This window comes from Mucor mucedo (assembly GCF_025094135.1).
Source record: "Mucor mucedo strain NRRL 3635 chromosome Unknown EV154scaffold_196, whole genome shotgun sequence".
Lineage (NCBI taxonomy): Eukaryota > Fungi > Mucoromycota > Mucoromycetes > Mucorales > Mucoraceae > Mucor > Mucor mucedo.
Genome location: NW_026252480.1, coordinates 58444 through 77179, shown reverse-complemented (window position 1 = coordinate 77179; position 18736 = coordinate 58444). Strand labels below are relative to the sequence as shown.

The following is an 18736-nucleotide window of genomic DNA, read 5'->3' as shown; positions in this document are numbered from 1 at the left end:
AGATAAATCATCAAATTCAAGACTTTTATTCTGTTATATTATAGTAAAAAGGTTGCGCCCAATATGATTTCATGTTCCCATGTATAAAAAAGCTGCCCATAATTTACCCAATATTGACAATGAACTTTTTCCTGCTCCTTTTTTTGCTTAACAAGCTGTTTTTAATTGAATTTTTTGTATAGTAAAACGTCGTTCCCGTACGTTCTTTCAAGCCAAAAAGTTGCTCGAAATTATTGAAAATATCATATAATTTCAATTTTAAGACTTTTTTCAAAACATCCCAAAGAATATCAAACAGAAGAACCGGATTACTCATACTTTGATGCTGTATCGGACGGCTTTTTGGATTATATCCCCCATTTATTAAAGACGTATTTATGTGCGGAGGTGATACTGCTGTTTTGGCAAAAAAAAAAGGCATCAGGTTAAGATAAAAAACAGAAGATTAAGCTACGTTGAGCGAAATCTTTCAACTGCAAATAAATATTTGAAAAATAATCTGTCAATAGACAATTTAGCCCCTCATATCACCCCAGGTACCAGCAATGCATTCGAGAACGTTTAATAGAAATGACATAGTTAATTTAGAGTCTTTAAATCATAAATCAAAACATTTTGTTCCTCATGAGTTAGAGCGTAAATAATAACAGATTGGTATGGACTGAAACCAAAAATTTATGTCATGGAATGTCACCCACCCTACCCCGCCCCATTTTTTTGAATAAATAATTTTTGATTTCACATACTCTGTCATGACATGGTTTTTTGGATATGACTCTAAACGTTTACATTTAAGTATATTCTTACACCAGACATTTTCTGGCTAGCAACACAGCGTTAACAAGATCGAGCTCAGCAGTTAAAAAAACAATATAAATATATACCTCAACATTTACAAAGCTTACAGAATACTCAATATCAGCAAAACTGCAAGAAATAAAGACACAGTAAATTAGGATCGTTGAAAAGGACAAAAAAAACTGCCCCTCATCATGATCGCAAAATTCATTCGGCAGCTTAAATTCAAGAAGGAGCTCAAAACATGTTGATTAAGTAGTACACACTGAACAAGCTTAGTACTCAGTTTTTCCTTTTTAAAAAACCAAATTGAAAAAAAAAAAAAAAAAAAAGAGGTGATTATGCCTCGTAGGAGACTACAGATAAGTAGATAGAGATAGAAAGAGGTATTTTTGGCATGTATAAACCCGAAAAAATACTATGTATGTGCTTCGGAAGGTGATTTAAAAAAGTAGAGAATACGCTTAATTTGTCGCATAACAGTACGTGATTTTAGGGCCCTCACAAGCAACAAAATTATTTTTTTAAAGATCCCGATTAAGAACTTTATTATTATTTTCTTTTTGTGAAAGGTTACTTCAGACTTCCAAAAGAAAGCTTTTTCCAAAATCCATGACGTTGCTTTTTAATGACCCTTTTTGAACGATTAAAATATAAAGTTCACTCAAAATGCTAACCTATTTGTTATTATTTTTCAAGGACTCTATTGTTTCGATATACTTTTTATTTCTAGAGAAAACAAAATGAACCTATCTCAAATTGTTACAGTAGTTGCTGAATCGCAATAAATTTTATTTGGACTTGATGATGATATGAATATGATTATGGAATCAGACATTTCTACACTTTACCGACAACAAAGTCTCCACTACAGTTTTATTGCATTCTCGATGTTGCCTGTTCCATCAGATCGTGAAACTCCCAGTGTTGAAGAGGTGCACTACCAGTAGAATTAGCATCGTCTCGTCTGGTTCTGAACGTATCACAGAGGCAAATCCACTTGTTATTCGTCGCTGCAAAGTCCCTTCTACTGTTGATAGCGTCACTGGCATTAAAAGCATCTTCCGTTGCCTTGTTCAAGTTCAGCTTTGCTTGAGGTGAGCGAATAACACCCACGTTTAAAACGTAATCGGAAAACAACTCGATCAAAACGTTGGTGCTTGCTGAATCCCATATGACGATGGTAGCGTACTTTTGGAAAGGCATTTTGTTAAATAAAATTGGATAGTTAAGAATTGGTAAAGAAAAATGAAGAGGATCACAAGCACAACTCTTTTATCAAAAAAAAAACAACAACATTGGTGAGTTCAGTAGCCCAATTTGGCTGAATTTTCATCTGATAGAAGGATTCTGGGGTCGTTGGATTTTAATCCTTTATTGGGATATTTCGAAAATTTTGGCACTGGAGAAAATTCGATGTTATTGTTAATCGCCTATATATATCCATTTAATTTTTTATTCATCTATTTGGCAAAATTGTAAGCTTTCACAAAATAAAATAAAAAAAAAATAATAATAATAAAGTCCTAAAACAGGATCTTTAAAAAAATAATTTTGTTGCTTGTGAGGGCCCTTAGCAACAAACTAACATGAACATTAACTTGTGTAACGTATTTTTGTAATACAGCTATATATAAACTTATTCACAACCACAGGTATCTGAAAGCCTAACTTTTCTCTTTCTTACAAAAAAAAAAAAAAAAAAAAAAAAAAAAGGCAAAGGAAAAAGAAATGGATTGCGGAGGAAACTATAATCAGCTTTGCCCTGAATTGTACTGCTCATCTGCCGATGGCCTTGGAAATTACACTACCTCTGCTTGTTTCGTATATTTTGAGGATGCAAAGAATACCGCTATAACTCGCACTCAAGCGTATTGTTCGCCTATTAGCATCTGTTCAATTATTTCTTGCAATAGTACTTCGCTACAAATTACCAGCGTGGAAGATTTACTCAAAGCAAGAATTGTTTCATATGATTGTGCTGTAGGAAACCAAACAGGACATCTTAAAGCCCAAATGCTATTGCCAAACAATGCTACCTGGACAGAAGAAAGCAGTGCATCTTTATCTGCTCAGCCTATGATTGAATTGCTGCCATTGTTGTTCTTATGCATCTTCGGCATGCTTATTCTCGACAAACGACTTTAAATTATGACTCAAATTACTTAAGCAATACTTTTAATAAAGAAATTGCTTATTCCAACACAATGCGTATATTTTATTGACAAGATAATCTTTAGTCTTGTGGGGCTAATTTCTGTCTACACGAATGCGACAAACATAAAATTGTTATCTTATTAGGTAGCTACTGCCAATGGCTAAGAGGCAGATTTAGTCGTATTTCATTGAAGACATTTTCTGGAACTCAGTGATAATTTTGGTTATTCATTGTGACACACAATATTTTATCGTTACGTGAAGCTTAGCAATAAGCTAAGCATCATGATTTGACAATATTAACTTAATACTTTTTCACTTTTTTTTTTTTTTTTTTTTTTGTTACATTCGGAAAAAAGGATCTGAATATCATTAGCACGGATATTTTTATGTAAAAAATACTCAATGGTTCTTATTACACCTGTCAAAGGTTGCCTGAGTAATGGCTCCTTTTTAATGACTATTATATTTGTTTAGGTATCGATTCCGAAATCACGGTTTTGAGATGGTTTGCATGCTTTGTTTAAATGATCCTATACAAGCTATAGCCACATATAAATGCTAATTATTTAAATGGGTATAGCAGTAATTTATATTTTACATGATTGCATGCACTAACTATCCGCTTTGACGTTGATAGTATTAAACTAAACTGATAGCGTTACATCAAATAACCAAATACAAAAGGCTCTTGAACCCGAATATTATTATCGACTTTGTTGATGAGCGGTCAATTACAACTGGCTGGTTGGAATGCACGAATTGTTGATTATGTTTTTCCAAGTCTCTCTGTAAGCTCATTTCTCTAAAGTACTTATCTATTCCTAAACCCAATTGAGCAATTCTGGATAGAGAAAAAGTATGTCTTGTAAAAAAACAAAAAGGCCTTTTAAAACTGGCGAGACACTCACACCTAAAATCATTAAAATGTCTGTTTCAATGTAGCCAAGAAAGACTAATAAGGCTGAATCCAACATTCCCTCGGATTCTTTGAAAAGCGTTTATCCCTGGAGAGAAAGGTACCATGAGATAAATGTGCGAGAGGTATTTGTTTTTGCTATATGAGAATATTTTTTTGCATGACGGGATAATCTTTGTCGGGCGTCTTCTTTATATAGGTGAGTATGATATATGAGATGATGTTGATAAATTAAAGAGACTAAAGTTACTATTTTCAAATAACCAATCCAGCACTGAAACTATTCTTTATCCTTTAGATTACAGTATTATCACGTTAATTCAGACAAGCGAAAATTATTTTCAGACAAGCACAAAAAAAAATTCGGACTAAAAAAAATATTTTCAGACAAACGTAAAAAAATTATTCAGACAAACGTAAAAATTATTCAGTCAAAAGGGAAAAATTATTCAGACAAAGGGAAAAAAATTTTCAGACAAGTAAAAGTTTAAACGAGTCTTTATTTTTTATTAAGGCATTTATCCCAGTAAGTTTCAGATTGTTGCATCCAGCCAATGCAATCTTCTGTGGTGATAGTCTCACAGGCTGTTTTGATTCTAGGAATTAAAGTGTCTAAAGTGGAAAGCGGTCTTCTTTTGATGTGCTTCTTAAACTTGGACAAACACTCCTCAATAGGATTCAAAAATGGTGAATATAAGGGCATATATAAAGGCTTATATCCCCTACTTTGGATTGCATTAACGACACTCAATGGATATAGTGAATTCGGCAATTATCCATAACTATATAAAAGCCAAGCTTATTGTGTCTGTCCAGGACATCCATGACATTTTGAACAAAGGTTACAAATGGCAAGCAGTTGTACCTTTTTTGGGCTTTTCTGTTTTAGTGTCATCGGTTTTAGCCTTTTTTGTCTATCAACTCCGCGAGAAACTGGTGTGATCTTACAGTTGTTTGCTCGTTTTGCCCCCTCCCCTATGGGAATAACAGTTACATGACTTTCATTTCACTGTTTCAATATTTCATAAGTATCAATCATCTCTAAAAGAAAAAGCTGAATTTATAATTCAGAATAAGAAAGAAGAGTCATTTAGAAGATACATTGTAAAGAGCCTGGATGCATTTTGTGATAATTTGAGTATAAAAGGGTAGAAATAAAAGATAAAAATAAGCAAGTAAAGAAATGAGACTCTTTAATCCTTTATTATCAGTTGGAAAGTTTGTCATGATAAAATAGAGGTCCTTTTATATTAAATTATTACTTCAATTAATTTCTGCGTAGATCGAATAAACATTTCCAGAGACTGGGAATTGTTGGATTTGAAATATAAATCAGTAATGACATGAAACATAGCTTATAAAATATAATTATGTAAGCATATGGTTGTATGTCAGGAATTTCTAGCAGAGATATCATTTATCCATTTAGCAATATGTGCGATGATTGGATTACTTGATTACTCATCGTAGGTGCTAGAAGGAACCGCAGTAAATCAGCCAACCGGAGTCCAATGTAGGGTATGATTTCCAGTTAGAAGATTATGAGAATTGGTACTGTGTCTGTTATAATATATGAAGTATATTATAACTCATTAAATAGTAATTGTATTCGATTTATTTAGGCGTCAAATACGACAAATTCAACAAAATTTTTGTAATAACATCCTCATTTCTTTCCGTATATTAACTATATGCGTATCCCAATTTATCCAGATAATGAAAGCTTCATAAAGCTAAAAAAGCAACATTTATATGAAAAGCTACAGCAGCAAGAAGAAGAAGGGACAGCAGTACACAATAACTTCAAAGTCCAAGCTAAAGAAAAAAAAAGGTGATATCTATGAAATATGTTGATATAGCGCTAGTACGGATTTAGATTTAAAAAGGGACAATTATTATTATATAACAATTGTGATAGTGAGCACCAGACTTTTAGTTGTCAACTTAGTTTTATTATTTATTAAGAGTATTTCTGTAGTGATCTTAGACGATAAAATATATGGATAAGACAATAAAATGCAGATCGATAATAATACAGTGAGAGATGAGAAGAGAATATAGTTCTTAGATGTTAAAGATAAAAGAGTTTACGACGGGTTTATGTAAGAAGATGATGTGATTGTATAATTTACAATAGACAACAAACAGCAACAAAAAGCGGAGGAAATACTACTAGTATCAATTACAAGATAAATCCCAAATTTAGGTGAAGACAAAACTAAAGAATCTTTATTAAGAATTGAAAAAAAGGGAGCGTATTTATAGGAAAGATCCTATCCTGTGTAACAACAAGCCACATTATTATTGGCTGCAACAATGTATAAATAACGGAACAGAAAAACTCAAGTCTTTAAAAGGTATAAAACAAAAGGATACTGTAGAAAAAAAAACAACAAAAGCGCAACAGAGCGGGCACGCAATTTCAATCTTGTGATAGCAGCGGCTATATCCTGCAAATCTTGTGGTGAAAGCGGACACTCATCTGCGAGAAGTAAGCAAGGCAGTCATCATAATTTCACAATACAAGAAACTATCGAAAACAAAATTGGCCTTAATTATCAAAGATACACAGTGTCTATACCACTTCGATCATGCTTCCCCACATCTAATGATATTGCGTTTAATAACACCCTCAACAAAATCAAGAGTTTATCTATGTTTCTGAGAAATGTGATTTATAGAGCACAGCTTTTTATAAATTATTATATTCTCAGGTACCCAGCTGACTTGCCAAACGAGTTTTTCCAACAAAACTTTTGGTATTCTTTATGTCGGCTTATAAATGAGAATGTGTCAATTGAAAGCTTTAAGCAGAAGTACATTTCGCATATTCCTCATCTGGAAGAAATATGGACGGAACTCAGCGGCCTTGAAGGTGTAAGCATGTTTGTCAAAAAAGAAGGTCTTACCAACTATGGTCACGTACTAGCGTGCGCGCGTGAAAATGTTGCAACTTGCTGCAACAACTTTTACATCAAATTTGTTTGAAAACATTGTCAGTAACTATTTCATACATATGATCCGTGCTGAATTTCAGGTAAAAGATAAATTTATATTGTACCTACAAAAGGTTGTTATCAACAATACATAGGACTTGAGAATGTCTTATATCAAATCTATGGTGTACGGTCATATATTAGAAATAGTTTTTAACGTGCAACAATTAACTTTGCCGGAAAACATTGGGAGTTCTGTGAATAAAGAAACGCAAGACAAAATTCGAACATTTCTAAACCCGCCGATTGTAGAAATCAAAAATCGCTTACCACCAGCTCCTATCACAAAAGCGACATTAAATAAGGCCCCTTTCGATATAATGCCAGTTTTTAGACATATACTGTCTAAATACAAATCAATGATTGAAGCGAACCACGAAGTAACAACATCGATACAACTACCATTGACTTTACCACAACAGTCCAATTTATTGCAACAAATTGAGGATTTAAATCAGTCACGGAGAAGGCCTAAAAAGAAGAAATCATCAATAAAGAATAAGATCTCAAATGCGCATAAAGATAAAGAGAAACGATTCCCAACCACCAAGGTTGTTCAGTTTATTTCCGAATCCAAGCTTAAAATGGCGATTTATCAAAATTGATACTCAAAACCTACATGGGATTTTTGGAAGTACAAGAGGAGACACCTTTTTCTTTCACACAAAGACCTTTCTTTGAATGCTTTGACTTCAGAAAATTGAAAATAAACAGGTAAGCTCACAACATTTTTTTTTTTTTTGAATAATACTGTACGGAACTTTTTTATCTTTGACATGAACAGTCTGGCTGAATTACAATCACTGCATGAGAAAGGTCGGATGTTTTTGAACAGCTTTTATACCGATGGTTCTACATGTAGAGTCTCTTTTTGTAGAAAAGAAAACCCTGTTTCATCTTTGGAAAAGGTCACACTGACCTTGAATAACTTCAATAGCGAAGAGATCAAACAAAATTTCAAGCCATGTACAGTCGATCCTAATAGGAAGGATGTTTTTACATCATACCATGGCGAGAATGATGTAAGACGCCTCTCTAGCTCTGAGTATGACAATATGAACGGAGTCATCAACCGTCAGAAACAAGAACTAGAAAGAAAGAAAGGTAACAACATCGAATATATTGAAACCAGAATCCCTTCCCCAAAAACAACTGGAACTGATCATTATAAAAGGCACATAACATATATGCTCTAACACTTTGAAGCCTTAGTCACTTTTTATGATTTCCAAACTGCTAGAATACGGTGGTCCAACTATATCGGGAAACAAATGGCTACGGATCATGCTATCAATATTTTGATTAACGGTTCTCCACAAAGTACAACAAAAACAGGAGAAAAAACACTAGGCGAAATAAACGTAAAAGACGAAAATTAACTAGCAGATATAAGCGAGATCTTTCCAACACCAGTCAGTCAAAAAAAGGAAAACCAGCAGCGAGGTAAAACTGCTTTTTATTTCTTTCTAGAAGCATTTATCATTTTATTCTTTTAAAGGGCATTTAAGGAAAAATTCGAAGAAGGGGATAAAAGCAAAATGCCAATGATAATATTTGGAGACGGGTTAAAAAACAAGTCGCATGCCCGATTTAAAGGACTAAGACATGGAGTAATCGATAAGTTGTACAGACAGCTAAAGCGGCGTGAGAATTTGGGTGAATTGTTACTGCTTGATATCGACGAGTACAACACTTCCAAGGTGAATTAATTAGATGTTCAATTTGAAAAGGTATTAGTAACAAAGCTCTTTTTTTTTGTAGACGTGCAATGGCTGTCCCGTAAAGAACTTGGAGAATCTGAAGTGTGGGTGGTCACACAATCCATCAGATATTAAACTACAACAATTGTAATATCTTTTGGAACCGAGACGCCTTAGCATCGAAGAATATGTTTACTATTGCTAGCTCCATTTGAAGTGGTAATGGGTCACCGAGTGTTTTTTAAAGACAAAGCGCCACCTCCAATGTCTGAAAGTAAGTTTTCATTTGTCTGAAAAAAAAAAACTAACAGTGTCTGAATTTAAAGTGTGAAAACTGTACTTGTCCCCTATAACTGAGCATCAATTTTTATAATTATCAAGATCATTTTACTTTTAGCAGTTACAGATAAAAAACCTTATTTATTGATTGTAATGAGTTCAACCTCTCTTCCGTAGTACCTGTTTTCGTCTTTCAAGAAAAAAAAAAAAAAAAAAAAAAAAACAGATCAAAGAGCATCAATCTGATTTAACCCACTTTATTATAATTCAAAAAAAAAAGATATGTACTTGTTTAACCATAAATGCATTGTAAGACAAACATCAAACTCCTGTGAACTGTTTAGCTGCTTGAGTGATTATAAGATTATAGTGATGTTAGGTATATGGAGAGGATGAGGAAGAACTTGAAACTGTTGGGTTTCGATTACTCTATAATTGATCGAAACCAACGGTCCAAAAGTTCGATTTCACGTTCAATCGCGTTCTTCAATTAGCTTACTCTTAATTTTTCCTGTTGCATGTAAATGAACTTTGGTTATTTTTTTGACAAGGCTAAAAAGACCAGATGATATTTAGATATCAAAAAAAAAAAAGAAAGATCACTTTCATGATTCATGACGTGCATTGGTGTAGTTTGTTGGACAAAATGAAATGTTGAATAATATGTGTTTGGAGATTATGAAGAAGTTTTTTTTTTTTTTTTTTTTTTTTTTACCCTGATCGTCAAATTTTTGGATCACCTTCCCAATTAAAACCAACAAAGAACAAAGTGACACACTATTAATTTGTTAAGTATTTGGCTTTGCACAAACGGTCATTATAACCACAATACTGAGCGCCAAAGTAGTATTCATAAATAATAATATTTTCAAAAAAAAAATACTATTTTCGGCATTTTACCTTTATTATTTACAACATTAAACTGTCGTCATGATTTATAACTTAGTGTCTACAATCTTGTCGATTACGAAATTGTCGTGGGTGGTTGAATATCAAACACTTGCACTACTATGATCAGGATGTTGTTCTTGTTCATTTTATTGCTTCCTTCTGGTTATTGTTCTTTCTCTTGCTACTGGCCGTGTCATCATGTAATTCATAATTATTAACAAAGTCTAGAAAATATTATATATATAAAAAAACTATGAATATGAATACCACTTCATTTTTATTTTTTATACATTTACTCCAACAGTATCATCAACAACAACAACAACGAAAACTCCCCTTCTTTTTTTTGAAAAGTTGCAGTTTGTTTTTCACAGGTACTGTCAACATCACGCAGCATTATTAAGCTTCCAATAGAAATTTAAAACGTAATCGTTACTGCTCTTACTTGTATCATTTATACAGAAATCTATCGTCTCATACTTTCCAATCCTTTGGTAACGGGGGGTTTTTTTTTTTAAAATAAAAAAAACAAAAAACAAAAAGGAATCGACTGGGCGTATGCATGATACGTTTGGAAATAAAAGCGCGTTCATAAGAAATAGACGTGTTCTATAAAGTTATTTTAAAAATCATGCTTGCAATTCGACCGGTTTCTAAAAAAAAAAAAAAAAAAAAAAAAAAAAAAAAAACCCTAAAGACATTACTCTCCATCTTGATGAATATGAAATAGAAACACTACCAATGGGACGATGAACTTCCCCCTTTTTTTTCAGTAAAAAAAAAAAAAAGCTTTTCTGGTTTAGTTAGATTAATTTAATAACCCGCGATTGCACTAGTAAACAAAAAACTGTCAATAAAAAAAAAAAAAAAAGAATCGAAAGGAAATAACATGCGGGGTGATAAAAAACAACTTTATTTCACTGACTATGGGGTTCTGGGATAGAGAATAAAGTTTTTGATATAAAAATAGAGGATGTGATGACCGAAAAAGGATGATGCATATAATAAAAAAAAAAAAAACGAGAATTCTAATTTTATTATTATTTTGAGGAAACCAGTACTTGTTTTCCAATCATCGAGAAATGGCTCTCATTTATACGATCTTTTTTAATATCAATGTTTCATATGACTCACTTTTTATTTTTATATATAGAAAAGGGCGCATTTTTTCCTCTCAGCTGACATTTTATTAGCACGTTCTCCCCTTACTTTGATCCAATTGTGCAAAATACGTCGATCTAAATCGATTCCTAGAGTGTCACTCATGTGTCACTCGTAATTGAAAATATTCCCCGATGTTGAACGGGAAATAAAAAAAAAAAAAAAAAAAAACTAAAGGGATGGGGAGGTATCCTAGCAACTGTTCCCAAATATAAGATCGCGTATCTAATTTCAATTTTTTGTGCATATCTGAAGGGATAATCAAACGTCAGAGACAAATCCACCACCCCTTTTCTCACGAACAAAATGGAAGAAATAAGAAACAAAATGCAGACAATTAAAAATAGAAAAATAAAATAATTTTTAATATATATTTTTTATTGTTATTTTTTTTTTGGAAGGAAAAAGAGACTAATAGTGCAGCATATGGACAAAAATAAGGGATGTGTGTGTGTGTGTGAAAAAATGGTATAATGAAAAAGGGAAAGAAATTATTTGCCAACTTTGGCAACAGAATTAACAGCTGTACGTCGACAGTTACCCCATTGTGATTTCAGATCGTGAATCCAACTTAAAATGATGGTCAAGCGTTCTTCCAAGGCGGGTGTTTCCAGTAAAAGATATCGGTCTGTGTTACTCACGGGTAAGACAACAGCGGCCCACCAACACATGGCTACAGGATGATCACCCGATGGCAAAGGACCATGAAGTCCTTGTACAGAGTCTAACCAGACGGGGCCCAAGAGACCTTCTACCGCACTACAAAAGGATGTGGAAGGCGTGCTATGGGCAAGTTCACTAATAAAATCATGAACGTTATTTGATAATTTGACTGCAGTGGATACGGTTGTAAAATCATAGATGGGTTGAGGAGAGGAAGGAGAGTAAGGTGGTGAAGAAGGAGGAGCAATGGTGGCACTCGTAGTGGTCATTTCCATGGTGTTTTTACCGGTAGGAGTGGAAGGAGGACTGATATGTCGCTTTTCGGTCCAATGATTCTGTGTAGACATGACGCGTTCCAGGTCCTGTTCGTTCTCAAATTGCATCTCGAGGTCAGCTGAAAGGAAATCGTCTGTTTCTTGATTGACGCTAAGGACCTTAAACCTGTCCATACCAATGACATCAACCAGCATATCGTTCGCGCGTTGTTCGATGGAGGTAATTTTAACGATGGTGCCGAATTTACCCTTCTTGTTCGACTTGTCTTTGCTTAGAATGCCTACACAAAGACATTGATACTCTTTGCATGCGATCAAGGCGTTTTGAAAAAAAGTTCTGTTTTGTTGGGTATAGATGGGAATACGAAGCTTTTGAGAGGGCAAGACAGCGAAATCGGATAAATAAATGGGTATATTTTGATAGGTAACGTGATTCAAGTCCAAGAAGGAGATGGAAACGTTGGATATCTGATTGGGACGAGCGATTTCAATGTTGTTGTATGGACGAATATTAGAAAAGATGCTGAGGAGGTTATTGAGAAGGAAATTGAGTGGTTGGTTGTGAATGAATTGGTAGGAAGGTAATCTCTTTTGGCACTTATTGCATGAATCATGGGTGATCTTGTATTGTAAAAGACATAATTTACAGAAAGTATGACCACAATGATTTGTAACTGGACCTTCTAAAAGATGGTTACCAATGGAGCATTGAAAGACAGTAGCAGCTTCCCCGTAGATAGCCTCATTCAGAGTATCTTGACTGATAAAGTCGTTCTGGATGACTTTTTGTGTTACATCATCGAGATACAGGTCAGGACCGAATAAATGAGATTCTTTCATGCATTTGGTGACAGGACACACAAAGGTAGATCTTTGGAAATCTTCCTTTGAAGGTAAACATTTTAGGCAGACAGTGAAACCACACGACAGTGTTACTGGTGCGTTAAGTTGTTGTTGACAAACTGAACAGTCTAATAATGAAGACATAATTAATTGTGATGGAGATAAAAGAATAAAGAAGTGGAATAAAAAAAAAGAAGAATGATTAATATATAAATTAACTGAAAATTTATCATGTACTTTATATATCTGAGATAATTCTTTCAAGATCAGTTTTCTCTGCATTAATTTCGATTGCCAAGCTTACAAAGGGTTTTAGTGACTCGGGACCCTTTTTTTTTTTTTTGAGCCTTGCTTTTTTTTTTAAGGGATTCTGAGATTTTATATATATAGTAGTAGTAGTGTAGCACCGACTGGGATCTAAAAAAGTTTGCGGTAAAGCCGATGATGATGGTGGGCAGGGAGGGGTGTGTGTGGGGGGAGTGAAAGAGAAGGCAGAGGTACTTTTTAATAACTGCAAATATTTATGTCGAATCAGAAAAGAAAGACGATATTACCCTTACATATCGATACAACCTCATTCACTGGTGGGCAAACACAAACAAATCTATGGCGAAGACTCAATAAAAGACAGTTACCCATCTTTATACTATTGACCATACTCTTCAGTAGTTTATTCTTGAACATCTTGCAACATCATCATAACACAGCACCTCGCTTTGACCCTTTCAGTAATATACACGACCCTTTACCTCCTTTACCTCTTTCCCAAAAGCATCATGCCATCATTGTAGCAGGTCATGCCATCTATACAGGTCCTCCCACTTTGCAGGACACAAAGCTTGATTCAAATTGGATTCTAGAGCCTTTCCAAAGAGGAGGTCAAGTGCATGTCTTTATCGAACACATTCAAAAGGGTCTTGATCTATTAAGGCAAGACCCAAAGGCAGTTTTAATATTTTCTGGGTAAGGGAAAAACTCTCTTTATTACAGTTTGAATAATAAAAAAGGGCTAACACTTCTATATACATACACACGCATAGTGGAGAAACTCGAATGTTAGCTGGACCACGAACCGAAGCATTTTCATATTGGCAAATAGCACAGATACTGTTGAATAATGACGATAGTGTAAGCAGCGAATTGAAAACGAGCATGACGGATCGCATGGTAACGGAAGAATATGCAAGAGACTCACATGAAAATCTCTTGTTTTCGACGTGTCGATTCTCGGAGATGACGGGCAATTATCCACAAAAGATGACGGTGGTAGGTTTTGAATTTAAGCGACAACGGTTCCAGGATATACATCGATACTCCATTGGATATCCAGAGGAACAGTAAGTATTTGAGAGAGAGAGAGTGTGTGTGTGTGTGTGTGTGTGCTAAAACAATGAGTGCATCTATCTCTAGGTTTGAATATATTGGCATTGATCCATTGGATGAGGAAGCACCCGATCGTCAACAAGGAGAATTAATCAATTCGTTCAAGCCGTTTCAAAAGGATTTGTATGGATGTCATGGTGTATTAAGGCAGAAAAAGATGAATCGAAACCCATTTCGTAGAAGACATGCGTATGCCACTTCATGTCCTGTGTTGGCGCCTCTTTTAAACTACTGTCCATCGAATAATGCTTTATATACGGGCACTTTACCTTGGAATTTATAGATATTACCCTCTCCCTCAAAAAAGAAAAACCCCACTATTATTACTTTATATATTTACATCGATAAACTTTTTTTTTTTTATTAGATTAATTCTCACATCACACAACATTGCACAACAACAACAATAAAAATATTCTTGCATCATCCCAAGCAAAAAATTAATCCCGAAACCCATTTCTTCTTTTTTTTCTATACTTTTTTTTCTGAACGTATATTTTCACAATAATGGGTGCATTACTAAGTTGTGTTGCTTTACCAGCACTAGGCACAATAGGAACTTGGCTTACAGGTTGCTTTTCTGCCGCTGCATGTTCTTTAGCTTTTAAAAGGTTTTTATTTTATTTCTCTTGGCAAAAGAGAGAGTAACTCATACTTTTTTTTTTTTAAAAAAAAAAATAGCTGTAATTGTAACAATTCGATAGCCACTCGAATTGGTTATGCAGTAAGTTACCCTTTTATTTTATTTTTTTTTATCAAATGAGAGGCATGGGACTAAGATTCATTGACTGTTAGATTATCTTTTTATTCAATTCGATTGTAAGTTTATCTATCTATATATACATATAAAAAGACAGAAGGGACTGAAAGACAGTGAATAGCTTGCTTGGCTCATGTTGTCGAATTGGGCCATCAAGAAATTAGAACACCTGACGTTAGATTACATGAAGTTGGATTGTGCAGAAGGCACCTGTTACGGTGTGATGGGGGTAAAGTGTGTTACAGAGATAAGACATCCCAACAACGACATAAAAAGTACTTACGGATAACCATGTAGGTCCATCGAGTCTCTTTTGCGCTTGTTTTGTTTCATGCCATTCTGGGTTGTTTATTGATCGGCGTGACAGACAGTCGGCAACGAAGAGCGGCTATTCAGAATGGATGGTGGGGACCCAAGATTCTTGGATGGATCCTTCTGTTGGTGATTTCGTTCTTTATTCCGAGTGGGTTCTTTATGGTATGGGGAAATTATTTTGCATTGTTTGGAGCCGCTGTCTTTATCTTGTTTGGGTTAGTCTTATTGGTGGATTTTGCTCATAGTTGGACAGAGCGATGTATGGAAAACTATGAGATGAATGACTCGAATCTATGGAAGAATATCTTGATTAGTAACGTATTCCCGCCCCTTTTTTTTATATGTTGATTTTTCTTCTTCTAACCTTTATATAAAATGATAGTTGGTACGTTACTCATGTTTGCAGGTGCCATCACATTAACAGGCATCATGTACGGGTTCTTTGCTACAAACGGGTGCTCATTGAACCAGTTCTTTGTGACACTTAACCTGATTCTATGTACGCTTGTCACGGTATTGTGTGTCTCACCTCGTATCCAAGAAGGTAACTCGCGGTCTGGGTTATCACAGGCATCGATTGTAGTGATTTACTGCACGTATCTTGTGCTCTCTGCTGTAGCGAACGAGCCTAACGACAAGGAATGTAACCCGTTACGCAAGTCGATTGGACCTCAGACGACATCGGTTGTACTAGGAGCGATCTTTACATTTTTGGCAGTGGCGTATTCGACCAGTCGTGCTGCTACGCAGGATGGAGCGTTTATTAGTAAATCGGCAGGTAGGCCTAGACTGGATAATTATCAGCCGTTAGATACTTCCAGTGCGGTTCCATTAATGGCTAATCAAGTAGAGGCTGGAGCACAACGCATGAGTTCACAAGGTTCTGCACGGGAGCATCTGGTTGCTGCTGTGGAAGCTGGGTAATAAAGCAGAGAGAGAGAGAGAGAGAGGGGGGGGGAAGGGGGTTTGTGTGGTTGCAAGAAGATTAATTGCGTGTATAAATATATAGTGCGTTGCCAAGATCAGTATTATATGAGGATGAGGACGATGATGATATTGATAGTGGCTTGGATGAAAGGGATGATGAACGATTTGGATCCTTGTATAGTTATTCGTTCTTCCATTTTGTGTTTGCGATTGCAGCCATGTATGTTTCGATGGTGCTGACCAATTGGTAAGTGGGTGCAGGAGAGGATGCAGGGGAAGGTGTGATTTGTAAAAAAAATAAATGAATTTTTTAATTTTTATTTATTTAATAGGAACACGATTCGATTTGAAGACAGCATCAGTCATGACAATGGCGATCTTGTGAGAATTGGACAGAGTTACACAGCAGTTTGGGTTAAAATTGTTTCAGGGTGGATCTGCCATGTTATATACATTTGGTCGATGGTCGCACCAGTTTTAATGCCTGACAGATTTGATGTAAGTTTTTTATAAGAAAAAAAGTTTATTTTTATTTATTTAGCTTTTTTTTTCTTTATATAATAGGATTACTAAGTGTGTGGGGGTTATTTCTTCTTTCTTCTTTCTATTTCTATTGTACACACACACACACACTTTCTATTGTACACACTTTTATTTTTCTATAAATACACACATATTACTTTTTTAGCGCAGATGTTTTATAATCTAAATGAACAGGTGAAAAAAAGTAAGAAAACATGTCCAATTGAAAAAGGAAAGTTGAGATGAGTTTGGATATGATTTTTTCTACCCTGTAAATGAAGCGACAGGATATCTACCCTGTAGATAAAACAACAGGATATCTTGTTGCAACGCACAGTAAGACATGAACATCTTGTATAACGACCAGTCTTTGTATTTCGTCGACATGATAAAAGAGAGAGAGAGATTTTTTTAAAAAAAAGGGGTTTTTTTTTGTTGTTGTAGCTGTACCGAGTAAAAATAGTATTCAGGGAGGAAACACTCCTTAGATTATTGGGATAGAACCGGATTTTTTACCGTGGCTCGTTCAGACGTGTGATAAAGTCTCTCTGTGTCTCTTTACACCCCTTATATATCTCCCTTTCTCCTTTTTTTTTTTTTATATATATCTTTTGAACTACTTTTCTTTGTTTCCCTTTTTTTTTTTTTCTTTGTTTTTTTCTTTGTTTTTTTTTCTTTCTTTTATATATCTATTCTCATGCCACGTCACGCAGTTTCCGAGGCTAAACTTCGAAAACTACTTGAACTAAACGATAAATTAAAAGAACAACTAGAGATCTCTCGTATCCCTATTTCTGAAGCAAGTCGCTCGTAAGTTAAAAATGAAAAAAAGGAAAAGAGAGAGAGAGACCCTAAAATTTTAAATCATTCTTTTAGTCTAATTGATTTTTGTAAAACAAACCAAGATATGATGGTACCATCCGTTTGGGGAAATCGAAATCCTGATCCTTTTGCTGAACCTACTGCTGGATGCGGTTGTGTTCTCATGTAGCAGTTTTTATATGTATATTAAAAATTTTTTATTGTTTTTTTTTTACTTTGTTGATCATTTTTTTAGAAAACTTATACCATGGAAACTACTACTTAATATCCCTTTTACACCCCCCCTCTTCCTTCCCCCCCTCTTTTTACATTTGTCGTACAATCATAATAATAAAAAAAAAAGGGCAGTTATAAAAGAACATCTTTTTCTCTTTTTGACGTCTTGTCATCCCCATTGTTATAAGGGGCGGAGGAACAATAAAAGGATGAAACAATGATGCCAGTGTATGTGCGTCCTTTTTATTAAAAAAAAACAAAAAAAGAGTACAATGGGAGCAAAAGTCGTAAAAAAAACCTTAAAAAAAAAAGAAGGGGTTGAGGAGGGTGACGCACCCTTTTTTACTCTTTACTTGTTTTTACATATGTCCTCGATAAAAATCATGCAAGATCTACACTACTACTTGTTTAATGCGGGTAAAACGCTTGAAGATGTATTTCGATGTGCGTCTATCCTAATGACACTTGTGCTCAGTTGGTTAGCTACACGGTACCTGAATAAGACGACAAAAGTGGTATCTGTGAGCGTATCTGAACTAGAGAAACTGACAGGATTGGTCTCGAGTATTCAGGAGAGTTCGCAAAAGACAAACCAAGCCGTAACAGATTTTATCGAACATCAGTTTTTACTGACCACTGCTCGAACAGATCCAGACACAGGGTATCATAAACAGCATCCAGGTAAAACATTCTACTGTGGTCCCCCCCCCCCGCTTGTTAAAAAAAAAAGAGTTCCTCATCTATTTAATTTGATAGCTATCAAGAATTTTAAAGAGGCAGAACGATTTCTTAATTTTGCATATCGTACCTATCATGCAGAGAGAAGAATGGATGAAAGTCAGTATGAGTTGTGGGAAGAGTACAAGGTGGGGGATCTATGGATGGAAGTAGCACGCTATGGTGATTTTCTCCAATTGATGGAAGTCAGTGATTTTCATGAATATTGCAAAATGAAACGGTGTGATTTCACAGTGGGTCATGAATTTATGGATGTCCATGGCAATGTGGTACGCAAACTATGGGTGGCAAAAGAAAGTGAAATTCATGCTTTTCTTTCTCGTATGAATCAATAAAAGTATACAATCATTTTTTTATTTTTATTTTTCTCT

At 34.8% G+C, this 18736-nt stretch overlaps 8 protein-coding genes across 8 annotated transcripts; 6 read left to right on the top strand and 2 right to left on the bottom strand.

The window, feature by feature from the left end:
* Positions 1-1294: 1294 nt before the first annotated feature.
* EV154DRAFT_607548 (uncharacterized protein) lies at positions 1295-2370 on the bottom strand. Its single transcript, XM_051607616.1, has one exon. It carries the CDS (start codon positions 2002-2004, stop codon positions 1675-1677), a length of 330 nt encoding a protein of 109 aa, XP_051451236.1. The 5' UTR covers positions 2005-2370; the 3' UTR covers positions 1295-1674.
* A 159-nt stretch (positions 2371-2529) lies between these two features.
* Positions 2530-2946, top strand: EV154DRAFT_570683 (uncharacterized protein; the record flags this gene model as incomplete). Its single annotated transcript, XM_051606210.1, has 1 exon — positions 2530-2946. The coding sequence occupies one exon, from the start codon at positions 2530-2532 to the stop codon at positions 2944-2946; it is 417 nt and encodes a 138-aa protein (XP_051451235.1).
* A 2619-nt stretch (positions 2947-5565) lies between these two features.
* EV154DRAFT_580329 (uncharacterized protein) lies at positions 5566-8134 on the top strand (the record flags this gene model as incomplete). The annotated part of the gene is made up of 6 exons (XM_051606610.1): positions 5566-5705; positions 6679-6804; positions 6875-6911; positions 6966-7421; positions 7514-7584; positions 7808-8134. The coding sequence occupies 6 exons, from the start codon at positions 5566-5568 to the stop codon at positions 8064-8066; spliced, it is 1089 nt and encodes a 362-aa protein (XP_051451234.1). The 3' UTR covers positions 8067-8134.
* A 3258-nt stretch (positions 8135-11392) lies between these two features.
* EV154DRAFT_431610 (ATP-dependent protease La domain-containing protein) lies at positions 11393-12679 on the bottom strand (the record flags this gene model as incomplete). The annotated part of the gene is made up of 2 exons (XM_051596621.1): positions 11393-11733; positions 11872-12679. The coding sequence occupies 2 exons, from the start codon at positions 12677-12679 to the stop codon at positions 11393-11395; spliced, it is 1149 nt and encodes a 382-aa protein (XP_051451233.1).
* A 427-nt stretch (positions 12680-13106) lies between these two features.
* EV154DRAFT_529671 (uncharacterized protein) lies at positions 13107-14513 on the top strand. Its single transcript, XM_051603705.1, has 3 exons — positions 13107-13645; positions 13723-14019; positions 14093-14513. The coding sequence occupies exons 1-3, from the start codon at positions 13206-13208 to the stop codon at positions 14346-14348; spliced, it is 993 nt and encodes a 330-aa protein (XP_051451232.1). The 5' UTR covers positions 13107-13205; the 3' UTR covers positions 14349-14513.
* Positions 14514-14516: 3 nt separating this feature from the next.
* EV154DRAFT_529669 (serine incorporator/TMS membrane protein) lies at positions 14517-16759 on the top strand. Its single transcript, XM_051603704.1, has 9 exons — positions 14517-14676; positions 14747-14789; positions 14861-14884; positions 14947-15054; positions 15123-15453; positions 15523-16060; positions 16150-16314; positions 16400-16565; positions 16632-16759. The coding sequence occupies exons 1-9, from the start codon at positions 14573-14575 to the stop codon at positions 16638-16640; spliced, it is 1488 nt and encodes a 495-aa protein (XP_051451231.1). The 5' UTR covers positions 14517-14572; the 3' UTR covers positions 16641-16759.
* Positions 16760-17180: 421 nt separating this feature from the next.
* Positions 17181-17866, top strand: EV154DRAFT_529666 (G-protein gamma-like domain-containing protein). Its single transcript, XM_051603703.1, has 2 exons — positions 17181-17399; positions 17466-17866. The coding sequence occupies exons 1-2, from the start codon at positions 17287-17289 to the stop codon at positions 17578-17580; spliced, it is 228 nt and encodes a 75-aa protein (XP_051451230.1). The 5' UTR covers positions 17181-17286; the 3' UTR covers positions 17581-17866.
* On the top strand, positions 17816-18726 carry EV154DRAFT_529665 (uncharacterized protein). Its single transcript, XM_051603702.1, has one exon. The coding sequence runs from the start codon at positions 17858-17860 to the stop codon at positions 18698-18700; it is 843 nt and encodes a 280-aa protein (XP_051451229.1). The 5' UTR covers positions 17816-17857; the 3' UTR covers positions 18701-18726.
* Positions 18727-18736: the final 10 nt, after the last annotated feature.

Coding starts and splice junctions, on each gene's coding strand:
- EV154DRAFT_607548 (XM_051607616.1), bottom strand. CDS start 2,004: ATGCCTTTCCAAAAGTACGCTACCATCGTCATATGGGATTCAGCAAGC.
- EV154DRAFT_529671 (XM_051603705.1), top strand. CDS start 13,206: ATGTCGAATCAGAAAAGAAAGACGATATTACCCTTACATATCGATACA. Junction 13,646..13,722: donor GCAGTTTTAATATTTTCTGG/GTAAGGGAAAAA, acceptor ACACACGCATAG/TGGAGAAACTCGAATGTTAG. Junction 14,020..14,092: donor ATTGGATATCCAGAGGAACA/GTAAGTATTTGA, acceptor ATCTATCTCTAG/GTTTGAATATATTGGCATTG.
- EV154DRAFT_529669 (XM_051603704.1), top strand. CDS start 14,573: ATGGGTGCATTACTAAGTTGTGTTGCTTTACCAGCACTAGGCACAATA. Junction 15,055..15,122: donor CCTGTTACGGTGTGATGGGG/GTAAAGTGTGTT, acceptor ATAACCATGTAG/GTCCATCGAGTCTCTTTTGC. Junction 16,061..16,149: donor GTTGCTGCTGTGGAAGCTGG/GTAATAAAGCAG, acceptor ATAAATATATAG/TGCGTTGCCAAGATCAGTAT.
- EV154DRAFT_529666 (XM_051603703.1), top strand. CDS start 17,287: ATGCCACGTCACGCAGTTTCCGAGGCTAAACTTCGAAAACTACTTGAA. Junction 17,400..17,465: donor ATTTCTGAAGCAAGTCGCTC/GTAAGTTAAAAA, acceptor TCATTCTTTTAG/TCTAATTGATTTTTGTAAAA.
- EV154DRAFT_529665 (XM_051603702.1), top strand. CDS start 17,858: ATGTGCGTCCTTTTTATTAAAAAAAAACAAAAAAAGAGTACAATGGGA.